This window comes from Tyto alba, unplaced genomic scaffold (assembly GCF_018691265.1).
Source record: "Tyto alba isolate M040663 unplaced genomic scaffold, T.alba_DEE_v4.0 Super-Scaffold_46, whole genome shotgun sequence".
Taxonomy (NCBI): Eukaryota; Metazoa; Chordata; class Aves; order Strigiformes; family Tytonidae; genus Tyto; species Tyto alba.
The window spans coordinates 16,183,020-16,199,731 of NW_024881322.1; the positions used below are offsets into that span (position 1 = coordinate 16,183,020).

The following is a 16,712-nucleotide window of genomic DNA, read 5'->3' on the forward strand; positions in this document are numbered from 1 at the left end:
TACAGCTGTTGCATCTCACTGAATTCAAAACAGTCTGGGTAGAAGCAGTGAGAAAGAATTTCTTTTTTTAATGCTCTGATACAACCCACTGATTGTGCCATCTGTCCGACACATGATGAAGAATCTCTAAACAGAGAATAGCTGTAGGGGACATAGTACAGTATTTGTAGATCTATGCTTGGTAAGAGATAAGAGCTTGTATTAAAAAAAAGCAAATTCGGCTTCTTTGAACACAATATATTAGATATGCAGTTTGTTTCTGGCACGAAGTGAGGAAAAAAAACCCAGCAGATCTGCCCAGATGGAGAGGGGAAGTACCGCCAAAGGCAGGACAAGTAAAAGGTGCTTGCTCCTGTGTGAAGACCATATCAATGCAATCTGCTTATCATGAGCATAAAGGAAGATGCTGGGAGTTTTAAAGATGTCTTTCTGCAATGCAGGAAGTCACACAAAGGATAAAAAATACACAGCTCAAATTACCATGGGAAGAGTGTGCAAAACTGTGCTAATAAAAGTGACAGAGCTAAGTGCTTCAGCTAAGTATTTAATAGGATTGTAACAGTTACCTCCATAAATCTGTCCATACCAAATATCAATTATGTAGGGATCTATCTCACTGCAATAATTTCTCTAAATTGGCTCCTCGCTGGCACCTCTCCAATTATTTTTAGTAGTAAGGATAGTATGTCTTTATCCTTTTGACTGGCATAGGACAACATATCTTCAAAGAGTCTGATATATTTATAGCTCATTTCACCTCAGAAAAACCCACGGGTATTGCAGGAATTTTAAAAGACTCGGGGAAGAGCAGCGGAGGCAGGCGAGCCCTCTACCCGTTCAGCAGCTCTGCTTGGATTCCTCTTTGAGATACCCCAGGTTGTCCTCAGCACCGACCGCGGCCGCAGTGAAACGGCCAGGGCAGTGCCGGAGCACCAGGACCCCGGGGGCCAGGCCCACGGGCGAGGGGCCGGGGGGCTGGCCGGAGGGAGGAGTGGCTTTTGGGCTGCGGAGACCCCAGGGTCTGAACAAGAGGTTTGCTGCCTGCAGATCTCATGGGGCTTAATCTTCTCCCTTCTAAAAACGCATTGCTAAAATTCCAATCCCTAGAGCTGGCAAGAGACTTTCAGCAGCACTACTGTTAAATCCGATGAGAACTGAGGCATTTTAAAGTCATTATATATTTAAGTACTTGCTTAAACAGAGTGAACAGAAACATTCTTTCCTATATGTCTAAAGCCAAAACTACAACCTAAAATATTCAGTGGCATCTTTTTCCCCCCCCACAGAATTTAAATTATACAGAATTGGAACTATAGCCCATGCAAACACTGTAGATTGAATAAAGAACAAGTTAGCTGTCTGCGGTTTGATTAAAGAATTCCACTTGAAAAGGCAAAGGAGCTTGTAAATTTAGCAAGACAAACAGAGAAACAAGTCCCTAAGACCAGCTTTGTGAAATCAGTGGAGCCAACATGCTTCAAAAACTGACCAACAGCTATTGCGTTTTCTCTCAAAGCATCCCAACTCGCCTAAAAATCAGTTTGCATTCCACACAGTGAGAAAACTTGTTAAGATCAAAATGCCACAAGTACAAGAATTCAACAAGAAGGATCCAGTTCTGTGCAGGAGGGATTTACAGGCTATTAACATAACCACCCTGTTACAGGTTATTAACATAATCGTCCCATCAACTTACTAAATTCAGTTTTAATTACCAGTGCGATAGCAGTCTCACTGCCTTTGGACTTCATTGTGCTGGGCAGTGTACAAAAACCCCACATGATTATCCCAACCCTGAAAATCCACCAGTCAGAGGAACCAAAGCAGTGAGAAGATGGGAAAAGAAGCAAACCAAGGGAGAGTGCAGTCTTCTGCTGCAGTTACAGAACTGAATCCAGTGCCCAGTTAGGAATAACACTGGTACCATAAGCTTCTGTACAGAAATCTTCATCAGTAGAGCTCGCAGCACTTAAAGGATGTCAGTGGCATTACTTCTATTTTTGAGGTGGGGAAAATGAAGCACGGAGAAGAATGCTTGGAGTGGCTCTGGGTTACTCAGCAAAAGCTGAGAAAATGCCCAAGTCTAATGATTCCTAGCACAGTTCCCCATCCGCTGGACTATGATGTTTCTAATATAAACTGTAATTGAAACTTTTAATGGAGTATAATAAAAAAAACCCAGTTTTTCTTATGAGGTTGAATCCAGACAGAATGTCAGAACAACTATCCAGAGCACAGGCAGTAGATATTCATGGCAAAAGATACTCATGTTGACATCAGATCATAAAAAAATCACACAAGTGCTAAATACTTTGTACAGAATGAAGCCTGTGTCCCCCTCCATTTCATAACTTTGCGAGAGGCATAGGGAAAACCCATTGCTGAAGAGAGTGCTGCTTAAAAGTGAAGAGTCCTCCATAACTCATAATAACTATAAGGAATTATTAGAGCTTTTCCTGAAATGACAGAGCTACCCAGGAACTCCCAAGACTTCAACTGGCTAATTCTGGTGATAAGTCCTTCTGTAGACCTGTCACACATATTACTTGTCAGTATCATTAAAGGAGTTATTTCTTCAAAGATGTGCACATGAAACTATCTGTGTAGTGGCAATAACAATAAAACCAGATCAAAAGGTAGAGATGTCATTTTAAAAACAAAACAAAACAAAACAATAGGGCTGATTTAACTCACGAAACAAAAACCTTCAGTATAACCTAATGCAGATACTGCCTTTTTTCAATGTAGCTATAAAGACAGGGGTGGGGTGGGGGAAATACATTTAGATACCCTAAACAGGATTTCCTGTGTTTAAAAATATTTTTGCAATATTCGAAAGAAAAATGAGCATCCACCCAACACAAATGAAAATACACTTGCCTACTTCTAGGCCAGCCTGTCATCTCTGCCCCTCTCCCCTCCAGACAGAGAAAAAGGTTTTAGATTCTCTAGTTAACTAAAAATGTGGTCTAATTTTAGAACTGATCAGTAACTTTATCTGTAAAACACTTAATGAACCAGTTGTGATGCCATCCTTTCTGGGTACCCCTCTCGCTCCCCAAATCCCCATTCCTACTGCAGACTGATGCTCTGCAGCTGTTTGCTTTCTGATTTTTTCCTGTAAAACCCACTTTTGAAAAACAACATGCTGATGGGCTCATTTGCTGTAATGAGGAAATATAAACAACTGAGACCTATCAGAAGACTTTTAACAGTCTTCCCACTAGTTAAGAAGTTGCCCTGAATACCACTATACTGCATAGTTCGAGTCTATGTTAATGCTGCCACTGAGATTGGCTGTAAGTTATTTATTTAAGCAATTCTGATTTATGACCGATGACTCTGAATGAAGTTAAAACAAAAAAGGTTTAGGAAGGAAATGGTATTTACCTAACATAAAAGTTTGCTTTAAATACATATTTTGGGTTTTAGGTAAACAACAGCCTTAAGTGTTGATTCCAGGAGGAGGAAAATCTTAGGAAAACAACAAGAGACTAACTTTATGTGAACGTAAAATTATGATGGAATGCTGAAACGCATTCTGGATCTCTGGAAGTACCAGGTTTTTCTCAAAATTGCTCATAAAACAACAGCAACAATACAATGTACTTGGAGTTTATTCTCATTTTAGGATTTCAGTGTGCTTTTATAAATGCTAATTAATTAAACTTCAAAAGGCTCCTGTGAGATACAGTAGGTGAGTATTATTATACCTATTAAACACATATAAACCAGAGTTATGATGTTTAATTATATTCAGAGTTGTTTCTTTTAAAATTGATTTTCCTCTATAAAAGAAGATGCTGATTGTCTATTACTTTTAGAACAGGGTTTTATGAGTTCAGTTTTTAATAGGCAACATTTCACTGCACCTATGTTTGCACATGCATTTACTCATTTAGGGCTTAAAAATACATAGCCAACCAAAAGCTGGTAACATTCTGTACAAATGGTTTGTGAGACAACCAAGTTTTAAACCAGAACTAGGAGTAAGAACAAGAAAGGGCACACTGGTCTCACCAGAAATCTCTTTTTCCTGGTTTGTAATTTTGGTAACTTCCCAAATTCAAAGTTAAGAACAAACCACCCCCAATTTAGGTAGTTCTGACATAGCTAGAATATTTCCCCAGGGAAATATTATCCGAAACCCTAAAGACTGATTATATGCATGGAAACACAAAAGATGTTCCAAGAAGCGTTTGTGTCTTTTCTATTTGAACTAAGGACAGTTCCATTACTCAAATAAATTATCCACTCTTTCTGATCTTCCACCACCCTCACACTGGGAGCACTGCACGTTGTATGTTATCATGTTACGTTATACGCAGTCAAGGACAAGGCAATTGAGTAGAATTACATGCTGCTGCCCAGGCACTCACTTCGAAGGAACACAGCGTCATCACACACAACCAGTGCTGAACAAAACCTGACACCATCTCAGCTCAAATGTGCTCCCAAGTGAAATTGTGCACTGCAGAAAGCAGTACTTCCTCATCAGTTTTTGATTTAGCACAGTTCAGTTTTGCTGAGTATTCCCTGCTGGCTCCTAAGTCTGCATTTCATCCAAGTTCCAGAAGAACAGGATGTATTTAGTAATTATCTAACTATAATAACCAATTGCTAAGTCTTTCAAGAGCAGACAGAATAATGAATATGTATGTGTTCCAAAACTAAAACATGCAAGGCAATACAATTCTACTAATAATTAGCTTTGCTTTGATACAAAATGTCATCCAGTTGTATCAGGCTACTTGCATCAGTTAGACACAGGAGGATTTAATTTTTCGCTTTTGGTTGTTCAAGAAGCACGTTCTCTAAGGAGAAGAATCTGCTTTGCTTTGCCTCTGAGACTCTGGAGTTCCCATGTAATTATCACTGTGATTGTCATTCCCAGCCAGATTAGTGACAGTGGAGACTAAAATGTCATCTCCAGGCTATGGCAGAAACTATATATTTGAATCAGCCTCTACTAGCTCCAGCGAACCTTGATCTGACAAGGCAGAAGGTCTAAAATACTAAGTACCATAATTTAATGCATTTTTCTTTCCAAGACAAAACACTGCATTTTCAAGCAACGGGATGATTTTTCTTCTTCTGAAGCAATACAATCAGCAGCTTGGAAATTTCCTGCTAGTACCGTACGTTAGCTGAACCACTGATTAGAGGGAAGGAGCTTCTGCATCATCTCTTCCCATCAATTTCTTTTCAATTTATCACATGGGAAAAATGACTTATTCCATGCCACTCATTACGTATCACTCTTCCAACAGGGGCTCGATTCCTGAAGTCCAAGACTTCACTATCCTGCCGAGCACAGCACTGCATTTGCTTGCTGCAAAGGACCCACTGTTTCCCTACCCTTCTGTAATGCCCAGGACGTGACACCGAGAAACTTTCAAGTGATGGGTGATTTCTCTTCCAATATATGATTACATCTAAATGGTGAGGGAACAGAGTAATTCAGGCTACAGAAATGTAAAGGCAGGCAAATATACGATGCGGATGGTGCAACTTGTGTAACATGAAATAACGGTACAAAAAGGCAAAGTTCCATCAGAAGCACCGCTTTTGAACTAGAGACTGTACCTGCTCGAGGTCAGTCGCTGCTCTGTGGGTCACTGGGGATGATTAAGGATTTACCCACAGGGGCTTAGTTTTGGGGAGTAAGCTTTCTGCCAGAGTTAGGCGGTGCGAGCAAAAAGAAAGGTATGATCTACTTCAAAACAAAATTTAGCATTAATTCCCTGAAGGTAGATTCCTCTTATTACTACATAATGAAGTGTCTCTGATAATCCCAAAGCTCTGTCTACACTTATAGACGTGTCTTCATCCACAGGAGACCTTTTTTTTTATTGTTTCTTTCTCTTTTTGTCTTTTCTTATAGAGAACAGGCTGCACGATTTCGAGACCCAAGGAAAAAAGAAAATAAAATAAGGTGCAAAACTAATGTCCATAATACTTCTCTTCTGCATATGGGAAAAATTCACAGTCCTTTGCTGGATATTACTTCAATTACTTTCTACGTTAGCTCTGTAATGCTTCAGGCAAAGCATCTGACTGAAAAAAAAACAGACTGAAGAGAGAGGGTTTTCTTTTGCATGGTGATGGCTACATATATGGATGTAAAGGATATCATCCACCTGATGTTCCTTGGAGGCAAGGTGCTAAAATACCAGGATCTCTTAGAAAGATGTGAATAATAACACATTTTGCTTCCTATAGCATAATTCAATTACCTTTCTAAATTTGATGTTGAAATATTTTACAGATTTAGATGTAAACTCATGACAAGGCAGTTTGAGACAAACAAGTTACTGAAATTTTGGTTATGACACAACAGGCCAATGATCACAAGAACGACCAATCAAGCTGCAAATTATGACATCAGATGAAACCCCAAAGTGGCATTTCTTCCAGAATAAAATATAACTTGTCAATGTTGGATTTTGTTACTACAGCGTGCAAATACATTTCACCCACCTTCCTTTCCCATCATCCTGTATACAAATGTTATGTAGTAGCATAAAAGCCACAGAATTATAACGGCTGCGGTAAGAATTCTTCAACCTTATGCTCCTGCCAGATGCTCCTGTATCTGCAGTAAAATAAAGAGACATTACAGCCTTGAGAAAGCACCATCAAGTGGCTATTATACTGTAGTTTTACCTTTCAAGTCAGTGATGCAACATGCCAAGAAAGTACCCATGGAACATCTAATCTGCAGTTTCAGTCCTAAAACTGATTTACATAAAACCAACTCAAAAAGCAACATGAGCTAGACAGAAGCCTTGTTCACAGCTATATCCTGACCAAAAGTGTTCCCTCTGAGCCAGCAGAGATTATATACATCCAAGATGATACAAACGGGATGAATTTGAAGAGAACTCAAAGTCAATTTAATTATTTCTCAAAGAGGTCTTAAGGAAAGCATTAGAGTTTCCACCTGTCAGGTGAGCTGCTATGAATGCACACGGGGTCAGCAACCATAGCCTAAAAAGAGTATTTAATGAAAGATCAACTTCCTAAGGCACAATATGGCTATTGCTTTCAGCTACGTGTACCTCTACTCTTACTGCTCAAGGTTTTAGATGCTCTTGTAGCTGCATACCCTGCTGCAACATGTGCATTTACTTCACAGCCTCTAGGAGGGAAGCTACAATCATACCAGTTTTCTGTTACAACAAACCAACCAACCCAAACTGTCTTCTCTGTTAAAAATCCTGAAAATTCAGGAGAGAGTAAGAAGGGAAGTCAACTCATTCTCTACTTGAGACTCCACACTTTGGGCCTGTAAGCTCACTTCCATTGATGCCTGCAGATCTACAATGCCACCTGTAGAAACCCCTATTAGAAAGCAGGTGTTCAAGTAAATGAGGAAAAGTCCTCCTCCAAAACCTTTGCAGCCAAAGACCGATAAAACACTGAGGCAGACTCTCAATTGTCAACTGAGTTCAATAATTTAGCAAGCAATTGAAGGCTGTATTTTACAGCAGCCCAATATTGCTCTAGCAGAAAGAGCCTAGAGATGTTAGAAAAGATGTGGCAGGTTAGATGTTTGCAACAGACATAAACGCATATTATTACCACAGTACAGGCAGTACATTGTATGAGGGAAGGCTTTCTGAAGAAGGTGTATAGTTCTAGCCCTCTAGCCCTCCAAGAAAGGGCAATTTAAACTGAAATTATGAGTCCTTACTCTGAACAAAACAGCTCGGAAGAGAAGCCCAAAAGGAAGAATGTAACTGCTCTCTCGGGAGGAAAAAGAGGTACAGACTCCAAGGGTCAAAAGAGCACAAAAGCAGCCACTGCTGTCCTTCCAAGGATTTTAGGAGGACACTGACACGGCAGCCTCAGGCAATGGTCCATAACAGTTATTTACAAAAGAACTTTAAAGACAGGGCAATATGGAGTGGTATTTCCGTCAGCATACCCTCCTTCAAAGGACCTGTAGCTGACTGATTTCCTGAGGTGGAGACTGTATCACAGTGTTTAGTGGATCGTTCTTCCTTATTTTGTCAAGTTTCTTCCTGAATCTGTTTATATCTGAGGTCCACACAGTATCCTGTGGCAAGGCGTTCCACAGCCCAGTTCTGCCTTGCACGACGGAGTCCGGCTGGGCATCACACAGCATGCTTGCTTCGGGGAGCAAAGACTTAAATCAAAGGAGTCATATCCCTAAAAATCCCCTTAGCAAACCTCAGCTCAAGAGAGTATCAGTTCTTGGGCAATGAGTTATCTCAAAGGTTACCAGAGTATACACAGGTCCTCTCTCGTGCTGATAATTGACAGTTAAAGAGTTGTTAAAGTGGAGACCAAATATTACTCTGGAGGTTTTAGGAAACAGTTTAACTCCATTTTGACACCTGTACAACCTTTTTACATTCAGGGATGAACTCATACAAAATGACCAGCAGTTGACCATATGTTCTAAGAGAAAGGCAGTATTTCTAAATATAATTTTATTAGATACACTTTGGAAGTAGTAACTATGTACAGTAATAATAGATACAGCTTAAAAACCCACTAAATATCAAACAATGAATTCCTTTGTCCTAATTTACCTCTATCAGGTTAAAAAACAATCCCAAATCCCAGGATACTAGGATTTCTACCTTTTGATTAGCTTCACTTACAGTCTCAGACCAGACAAATACCCCATGACTCAGTTTCCTCCATGAAGAGATTGGGAATGAAGCAGTTGCTCACAACAAAAATGTTTTCCAGATAAGGTAATGCACTTACTTTAGGTAAAGCGCCTATATAGATTGCTGAAGGCAAGTGCTATGTAAGTGCAATGAATTATTTCCTTATGTTTCTCCACTTCCTCCTCTGCAAAGGAGGGAACTTGTCATTCTTCCTTTTATTAGCAAATGCAGCTGGGAGCTAAATACGCTGGCGACTCCGACTGACTGATTTGGTAGTGTTTATGCAAGTAAGCAGCAAGAAACACTAAATCAGAGCATAAACAAATCTTAGGCTAAATGTGCAGATGAAAACCTAACACATACTAAAAATTGTATGTTCCTGAAATTAGTATTCAGTTGGTAAAGATCCCAATTTTATTTTCCAGTTTAATTTTCAAATAATTTCAGTACTAAAGCATAACTGCAGACTGCACAGGGAAAAAAATACTGAAATGGTTATTTTCCCCAAATTTAGAAACCATCTGTTTTGAAGTTCTGTTTGGCTAAGCAAATTACAGGAGTCACGGACCAGCTAAGTAGTTAAACACATACAGAATACCTTTTCTTCAGTACAGAAGCAAAAATGTCTTTAGCTGAGCTGTTTTGCATGGTACCTCCAATTTATCCCTTCTCAATTCTCTCTGGCATCCGTGTTGCTGGTGAGGGTAACAATCACATCAGGGTGCTCCACAAAGGTTAACACAGACAATAGCCTGGCAGCATTTGATGTGCAAGCAAAGAGGACTACCATTTCCCTTGCATCTAAAAGGTCAACAAAACAGAACCTGATTTCACTTCTTTTATACAAGACCAAGGGCAAGCACATGACAGAAAAGCTGGCAAGTTCACAGTCAGTTCTACAATGCCATAGGAAAAATAACAGACAGATTTCAGCACTGCAGGTGAAGCAAACAGAGCAGGGAGCAGAGGCTGCTAATGATCTGGGGCTTTTCTTTAGTAATATCCTGCTTATTTTTTCCTCAGAGAATAGAACAATTTCTGTAGAATGAAGACTTAGCCTGTAATTTAATTACTACAGGTTACTTTTTGCATTGTGTGATACACAAAGAGCTGATATTAAACTCAAGCTGCTGCAGTAAAAATCCCTTTAAATTAATCTAACTACCAAGTGTCATTACTGTGATTAATAATTATCAAATGGCAGGTGGCAAATCAAACAGAATTATACCATCATTCAGGTTATACGAACCTCTTACCCCACCCTGCTCTTCATGGGACGTCCTTGTTTGTCTTCTTGTTCCCATCAACTTCCAATTATCCAAGCATACCCATTCTATCCCAAATGGGTCTTACAGGGGGGCCACACAACATTCACTCCCATGGCTGTCAAATAGTGCATTGTAAACGTCTCTTAGACCTTAACGACCTACAGGACAGAATAAATTCACAAAGGTTGACTTTAACTTGAGGTGACAGGACAGTGGAAAGCTGAGAAGAAAGGCAGAAGCTGTGAGAAGCAACAGAAGAATGAAGAGAAATGGCATCTCCTCGTCTTCTTTTGAGCAGTGGATCAGCGGGTCTTCCCCACCCAAAGCCATCGTCCAACAGGATTCAGCTTCCCCATCGGCACTTTCAAGCTCTCCCCTATTAACCCACCTTCCCAACTGCACTCATATTCAGGCCCTGAACACCAGCTGGAAGAAGTTTGGTGCTCAGCTTGTTGGTATCAACGGCAAATGTCACCAGTTACTCAGGTAACAGCTCTGTGGTTATCCCAGTTTACGGTGTTGGCCTTGTGTAGTCTTTAAAATATTACAGTTTGAATTCATATTTGATACACCATCATTTTGCCTACAGACTCCATCCTTACTGAGGAAGAAAGTGTTTACAATGGTATATAATGATAAACATATAAAGCCATCATCAATCATTCATCAGTTACAATTACCATTTGCATCCATTTATCTAATCACAGTCTGCAGTAACTGCTGCACTTAAGCAGTTCAAAACCACTTTAAAGATGGAAATGTTGAGGATAACTACTACATAATTACCTTCACATTTTGTAGCACTCTGCTAACTCATATTTCTGTCCCTTTTCATGTTTCATGTATATTAAATAAAGAGTAATTATTATTTACATACACCCCCACTCACCTACACACTCACATGTACTGATTGTGACAGTGCAGGTGAGAAATGGCAGAGGAGTCTCATAAACTCTATTTAACGTGCAACTTCAGCTGTCTCAGACACTCAGCCTCCTAGTCTATCTCTGCTGCTACTTTAAATACATTGAATTTCACACTGAACTATAAAAAAAAAAACCACAAACAAACACAAAAACCCCTCTTTTTTTTTTCCTCTCCTCTTTCTCCTCTGAAGGATCATCTGCCAGAAAATTGTTTTGTATCTGCCCTGGATGTCAGAATTCATTCTCAGCCCTCCTTTCCCATTTCTCTTTTTCAACCCCACTAATTTGAAGATGCCAAGCGGTGGGTCCTGAGCTACTAACAGCTTAAAGGTCAGATAACTTCCAATGTTCAGAAACTAGACAAAAGAGGACAGACAACAATATTACAAAAACAACTTAATTTGATATATTACATAAATAATGGATTCCTGAGAGTGGACACAGTGATATCTGTGTGTTTTTTCACCTTTTCTGTCTTTTTAAAAATAATAATATTCAGCTTTCTGCACCAAAATTTATGTTTGTCTGAAGAGCACTCTAAAGATTTGGGGGATTAAATCCAACTCTCCCTGCAATGCCAATACTGTCATTCCAACCAGTGGACTGTGCAGACACACAGCTGCTATTTAACAGTTTTCTCTACAGCATGTGCTTAGGTAGCAACATGAGAGGACACTCTCCTCTTCTCCCCCACATTTAAACTCTTACCAGAGCAGACAGCTGACAGGGTGCTTTGCTGCACCTAATGTTCACAACATGATCCCAGATGGACTTTTTCCTCTCTGATCCCTTCCCTCCCTTTTCCACCTTGGTGTGCCTGTCAGACTGCTGTAGTTGGTCATGCACTTGCTTAGGAAAGTTAGCTGCAGTTACAACTTAAATGGTTGTATTAAAAAAACAAAAACAAAACCAAAAACAACCCAACAATTTAGGCTTCTAAGAGAAAGTTATTAATGGGTGCTGTTGATAAAGCCTGGCCTACGAAGATTGCAGATTCCAGCTGAACTGGGTGAGCACACAGACCACCTCCCATGGGGGTGTCCTGGGGACAGAATCAGCTTCCCAAGCTGCAGCAGCTGTGGGAGCAGGACCTGCACCCCAGCACTTCAGCAAGAGCTCAGCCAGGCCCTGGGGCCCTTGAACTCTCATCCTCATGCTCCGGTTTTGCAGGCATCTGCTGCAAACTCCTCATACACTCTCTAGCCATGCATGTCAACTGTGCTGTGACAAAAAAAGAAACAAACCAACGAAAAAAACAACAAAAAAACCCCCATATAATGTATGAGCTACAGAGTGCACAACCTATTCTCTAGATGGCACTGTATGTTAAACAATGATTTTCTTCTCTTTCCACAGTACAATTTCCGAAGATGATAATCCAGATGCAGCCTCTAACACATACAGAATATGCATTTTTTTAAAATCAGGAATCGTGCCATGGTATTAACTTTCAACTGTAACTCCAAAAGTCATCTCCCAATTGCAATTAATTATGTTTATCCCCGTAGTATGTGACTAATAGGCAGGACAGTGCACTGTGCACTGTACAGACCCAGCGTAGTAGACAGTCCCTGCCCCAAAGAGTTAACCAGACAAACAGTCGGAGAGAGACGGGATACTAAGGAGAGCTAATGATGTGTTCCAGGCAACTGCTGCATCCCCAGCCGGGTGCACTACCCACGGAGGCAGCTAGTGGTGCTGTGCCATCGTGGCAATTAAGTTTTTTGTTTGTGTTTTTTATTTAAAGGCTGCCTTCATTATTAGTAACCTCTGAAGAATTTGTTGACAATGGCATCAGAGGAGGCAGACCACAAAACTGGCAGAGAAATTCAGGCAACACGGGTGCAAAGCTAAGACTGATGAACATCTAGGGAACCGCTCCCCTGGAAAATTAGGGAATGGCATGAACTGGAAAAAGTGAACTTCACAACATGGAGTAAAATTCTTCTGAGGTGATTTCAGCTGGGACACTGAAGTAATTGTGGAGGCATTAAAAGGAACACAAGCTCATCTAAAGATTCACTGATAACAATGTTTGCTTGAGATATTTGGGATGTAAAATTAATTACCAGCAGGAGAGCTCCCAAAAATCCAGGACCAGTCTTAAACAGTCCAGGTCTGTTCTAGAACTACACTAACATGAATACACAGGATAACAAAAGGCAGCAGCACAGTGGCACGCGTGAGCTCTGAAGAACCAACCAACCTTCTTACTGTACATTGCAAATGAGCAATATAAATCTCTACACAAGCTCACAACAGAAAGCTGTCTTTCAGAGCATTGCCAGCATTTGTTCCTTTGCACTTGCCAAAAACCAGTTTGCAGGCTTTTGGAATGTTAAAAAGTAAACACAGCAACCCTTCATATTTTAAAATAAAAAATGAGCAATACTTAATTATTCTAGTACAGCTAAGATTTATGTTGATGCTAGTATTTCATACGTCCCAGACCATAACATGTTGTGGAAAATTTTCCTTGTTCCCTATTACGTGCCTTGCATTGGCTGCATACCTGGTTTACATGTGGATTGAAAATCTTACTTTACATATGGCAGACAAAGTCATAAAAGTGTGGCAAATTTTTAACACTGTAAAAAAATTAATTCAGATCCACTGTCGTTCATTCACTCTATCCAGAGTGTTTCCTTCTCTTACAACTATACAGACATGTACCATATTCTAATGCTTTTGGCTATTTTAATGAAAACTTTATGATTGTTTAAAATTTCTGGTAAGTATCCAGAACCCTTTTTTCCAGAATCCTCATATGAAAAATTTACTCGATGCATGGACCTGACAGCTGTATTGGAAGGAAACCACATCTGTTGAACTACAGGTAAAGAAGCTAGATATGAGAAATATTTGAAAGTCGTTTGTCTTACCATGTCCTCCTGCTTTGCCCAGACATTCAACAGTAAAATCAGGAGGAATTCATGTAAATTATTACAGCCAACCATCAATACATAAAAAATGTGCAGAGCTAGAAAAGGGAGCTTTATAGCATTGGTAAGTGAGAAGAAATATTCGAATAGGAACCAGCACTGACAACTAACCCCAGAGACTGAGATTAAAGTCACTACCACCTTATTTTACATACAGAAAAGCCATTTCAGGCATTTTTGAAGGTTATATCTCCCACTGCAGAGTTTGACTTGTAGGAAGTACTCCTGCACATGTTTAACTTTACCTACTGCATAATCCCTTTATATTCCATGGAACTAGTCACAGGTATGAAAATACATGGATGCCTGAACCTTCTGATGAGTAAGGGGCTTAAGTTATCCTAGTTCAGTGAAGGAAGGGGCCGAGGCACCTCCAGATTAACATACCAATATTAAAGTTAATGTGCAATTCTCCCATTATTTCTACAAGCTTGGTATTAAGCTCTAATACTTTCATGAAACATGGATTCTTCAACATGCATTGGGTATCCAGACCACAAGATGGCAAGGTGTGTTTACAAAGGCTTTACATTTATTATTTGGGGATAAATTTGGACGAGGTACTTTATTTGTGTGTACCAAAGCAATTAATAAACTGTATGGGTCAGCCGAAGCTCATCTTGGTAAAACTTCTTAAATCATATAATGAATTGTTTTCATGATGGACACAGTTGACCCAGTTTACATGTGATTTAGATGACATTTTAAAAATTAAAGCTATTCTGTCTGTTACAGAACAAAAGAATGAAATAGATAGGAAGAAGGCAAGGAATAATTAATTATTCTTTGAGTGGGAGAGAGGGTTGGCTAAATTTATTGGGATGAAAACTAAAATTTGACACGTGAAGTGAATGGAAAACTGACCATGCTTCAGCTTTGACTGACTAGACCTGACAGACTATCTACAATATCAAATCACATAATTATTATTAAATGATGATTGGAAATACAGTAACTGATAAAACCCAGAATGTTAACATTTAAGCTATTGTAATCCAATTTCAAAATACACAAAGGAAATACCCTGAACAATACTGACTCATTCATGTAACAACTTTTAATTTTACACTGAGCTTTTAAATTCAGATTCATGATATTAAAGCTCTCTATAATTGTGTTTTGCCTTTTTTGAAAATTTTTTAACTGTATCAATGCTTCATAAAATGGAAACATCCCCCCCCCCTTAATATTTCTTTTTATAACTTCCTTTTTTTTCCAGTTTGTTTTTATAAGCAAAACAAACCCTATCTTTCTCTCCAACTCCTCTGCTTTAAATCAAGAAGCAAGCTCCTGATGAGCGTTCACGCATCTGATTAGAAAATTGTCTTATAAACAGCATCATTAAGTGGCATGCCAATCAGCGGTGATACAGTGGTATTGCTGGTGCCTGTGTAAATTACAGAGTTATGCCCTCTGCTTGGGAAACCTAAATGTACAATTCTGAGATTTTTTATTGTCAATTAGATTATAAATGCTGTGTTCTAATGCTTAACAGCATGAGAATATATTTATCACATATTGAATCCGCAGAATACAGAAGGGAAAAAAAATTCTAATTGGAGCAGACCTTCTTAAGAAGCTGTTATGAAGGAAGCCCCAATACTGAAAGATTATGAAAGAGGAACCTTTTTTTTAGTTTTTTTAGGAGTGATGCCATAGGAAAGCTATATGGATTGTAAGATCTCAATACCCTTCCACCCCCATTTATCTGGATTTACTATTTGTTTTATGACATGTATCAACACCCACTTAAAATATACTAAAAATATTTGGACTTGTTTGACAGGTTTCATTGGTTTTATCAATATTTTCTTATTAAATACAAGGAAAAGCTTCAAAATGTAGGTAACACAAGAAACTCAGCTACCACTTAGCGACCTAGACTTGTATTGGTACAATGTCACGTGCTACATACAGTACCTGTTAATAGCACTTGGACCCGCATTCCCTTGGATATAATATACATGGAAGATGACTCCTAAGAAATGCTAAGGCTGCAAAATCATGGACTTGAGAGTTATGGGATGCCAGAATTAAAGTTTGCCTGGGAAATTTTAATTCAGGTCCTTTAGCTTTCATTCTTTAATTATACAGCCACATTAACCAAGCAGGCCAGACTCTTTCAGTAAATAGCATTTTCTTAACTGACATACTTTGAGCCCTGACTCATCATAGGGCTTTATGCCCTATTTACTGCATAGATTTAAACAGCCCTGAATGCATGCATATTAAATTCCTCATGTGCTTCTGTATGTTGCTCATTACACCAGAACTGATAAGGCCATTGCACCAGTTAAACTGTTCCAGAGCAAAGGCACAGACACATTAATGTCAGAAGTGGGTATCTTAAAGGTGGTATCACAGCTTTCATTTTGGAACATCCCATGCTTTACAAGTCCAAGGCAGAGCTCTCAGGAACGTCAGGGTGCTGATAGCTCCGCTCAAGCACTAAGAGAAATGAACAGCTAACCAACCTGCAAGTAGCTAAAGTATTTGCATAGAGTAAAAACTCCAATCAACTGCCCGAGCCACATGAAAACCCCACGTTTCAGCAGTGCTTCACCTTATTCCTCCCAGGTGTCTCAGTTTCTGCAGTGGGAGAAGGCTGAGGTTTTACACACCTGCACCTTCAACTACGGCTCCAGATTCATTCCCAGAGAATATACCTAGGACACCGAACAACGCCAGTGTCCTGAATCTATATGCACAATTACATCCCAAAACACTACTTAATTTTATTTCTCTCTTTCTGACTTTCCCTAATTTCAGAGTCTTGAATTGATGGCCATAAGAGTGCAAGTAAAGGATTTTCCTTCTTGTTTCCAAACCAAATGTCTAATGACATCTTTTGCTGTTGGATCAATACCCAGGCAGGTCCTGTGGACAGTCCCGCATCACTTCGGCTGACCCATTTACTGACAGTGGAAGTAG

At 39.5% G+C, this 16,712-nt stretch overlaps 1 protein-coding gene across 4 annotated transcripts in view; it reads right to left on the reverse strand.

The window, feature by feature from the left end:
• Positions 1–16,712, reverse strand: part of TPK1 (thiamin pyrophosphokinase 1) — a 327,111-nt gene that overhangs the window by 38,213 nt on the left and 272,186 nt on the right. Inside the window, exon 8 of one of the 4 annotated variants that reach the window (XM_042806373.1) lies at positions 10,049–10,071. The exons of the other annotated variants lie outside the window; for them this stretch is intronic. Within the exon in view, the coding sequence (XP_042662307.1) occupies positions 10,064–10,071 (8 nt within the window). The 3' untranslated portion in view covers positions 10,049–10,063. Of the gene's footprint in view, positions 1–10,048; positions 10,072–16,712 lie in introns of those variants that run through there. 4 annotated transcript variants of the gene reach the window in all.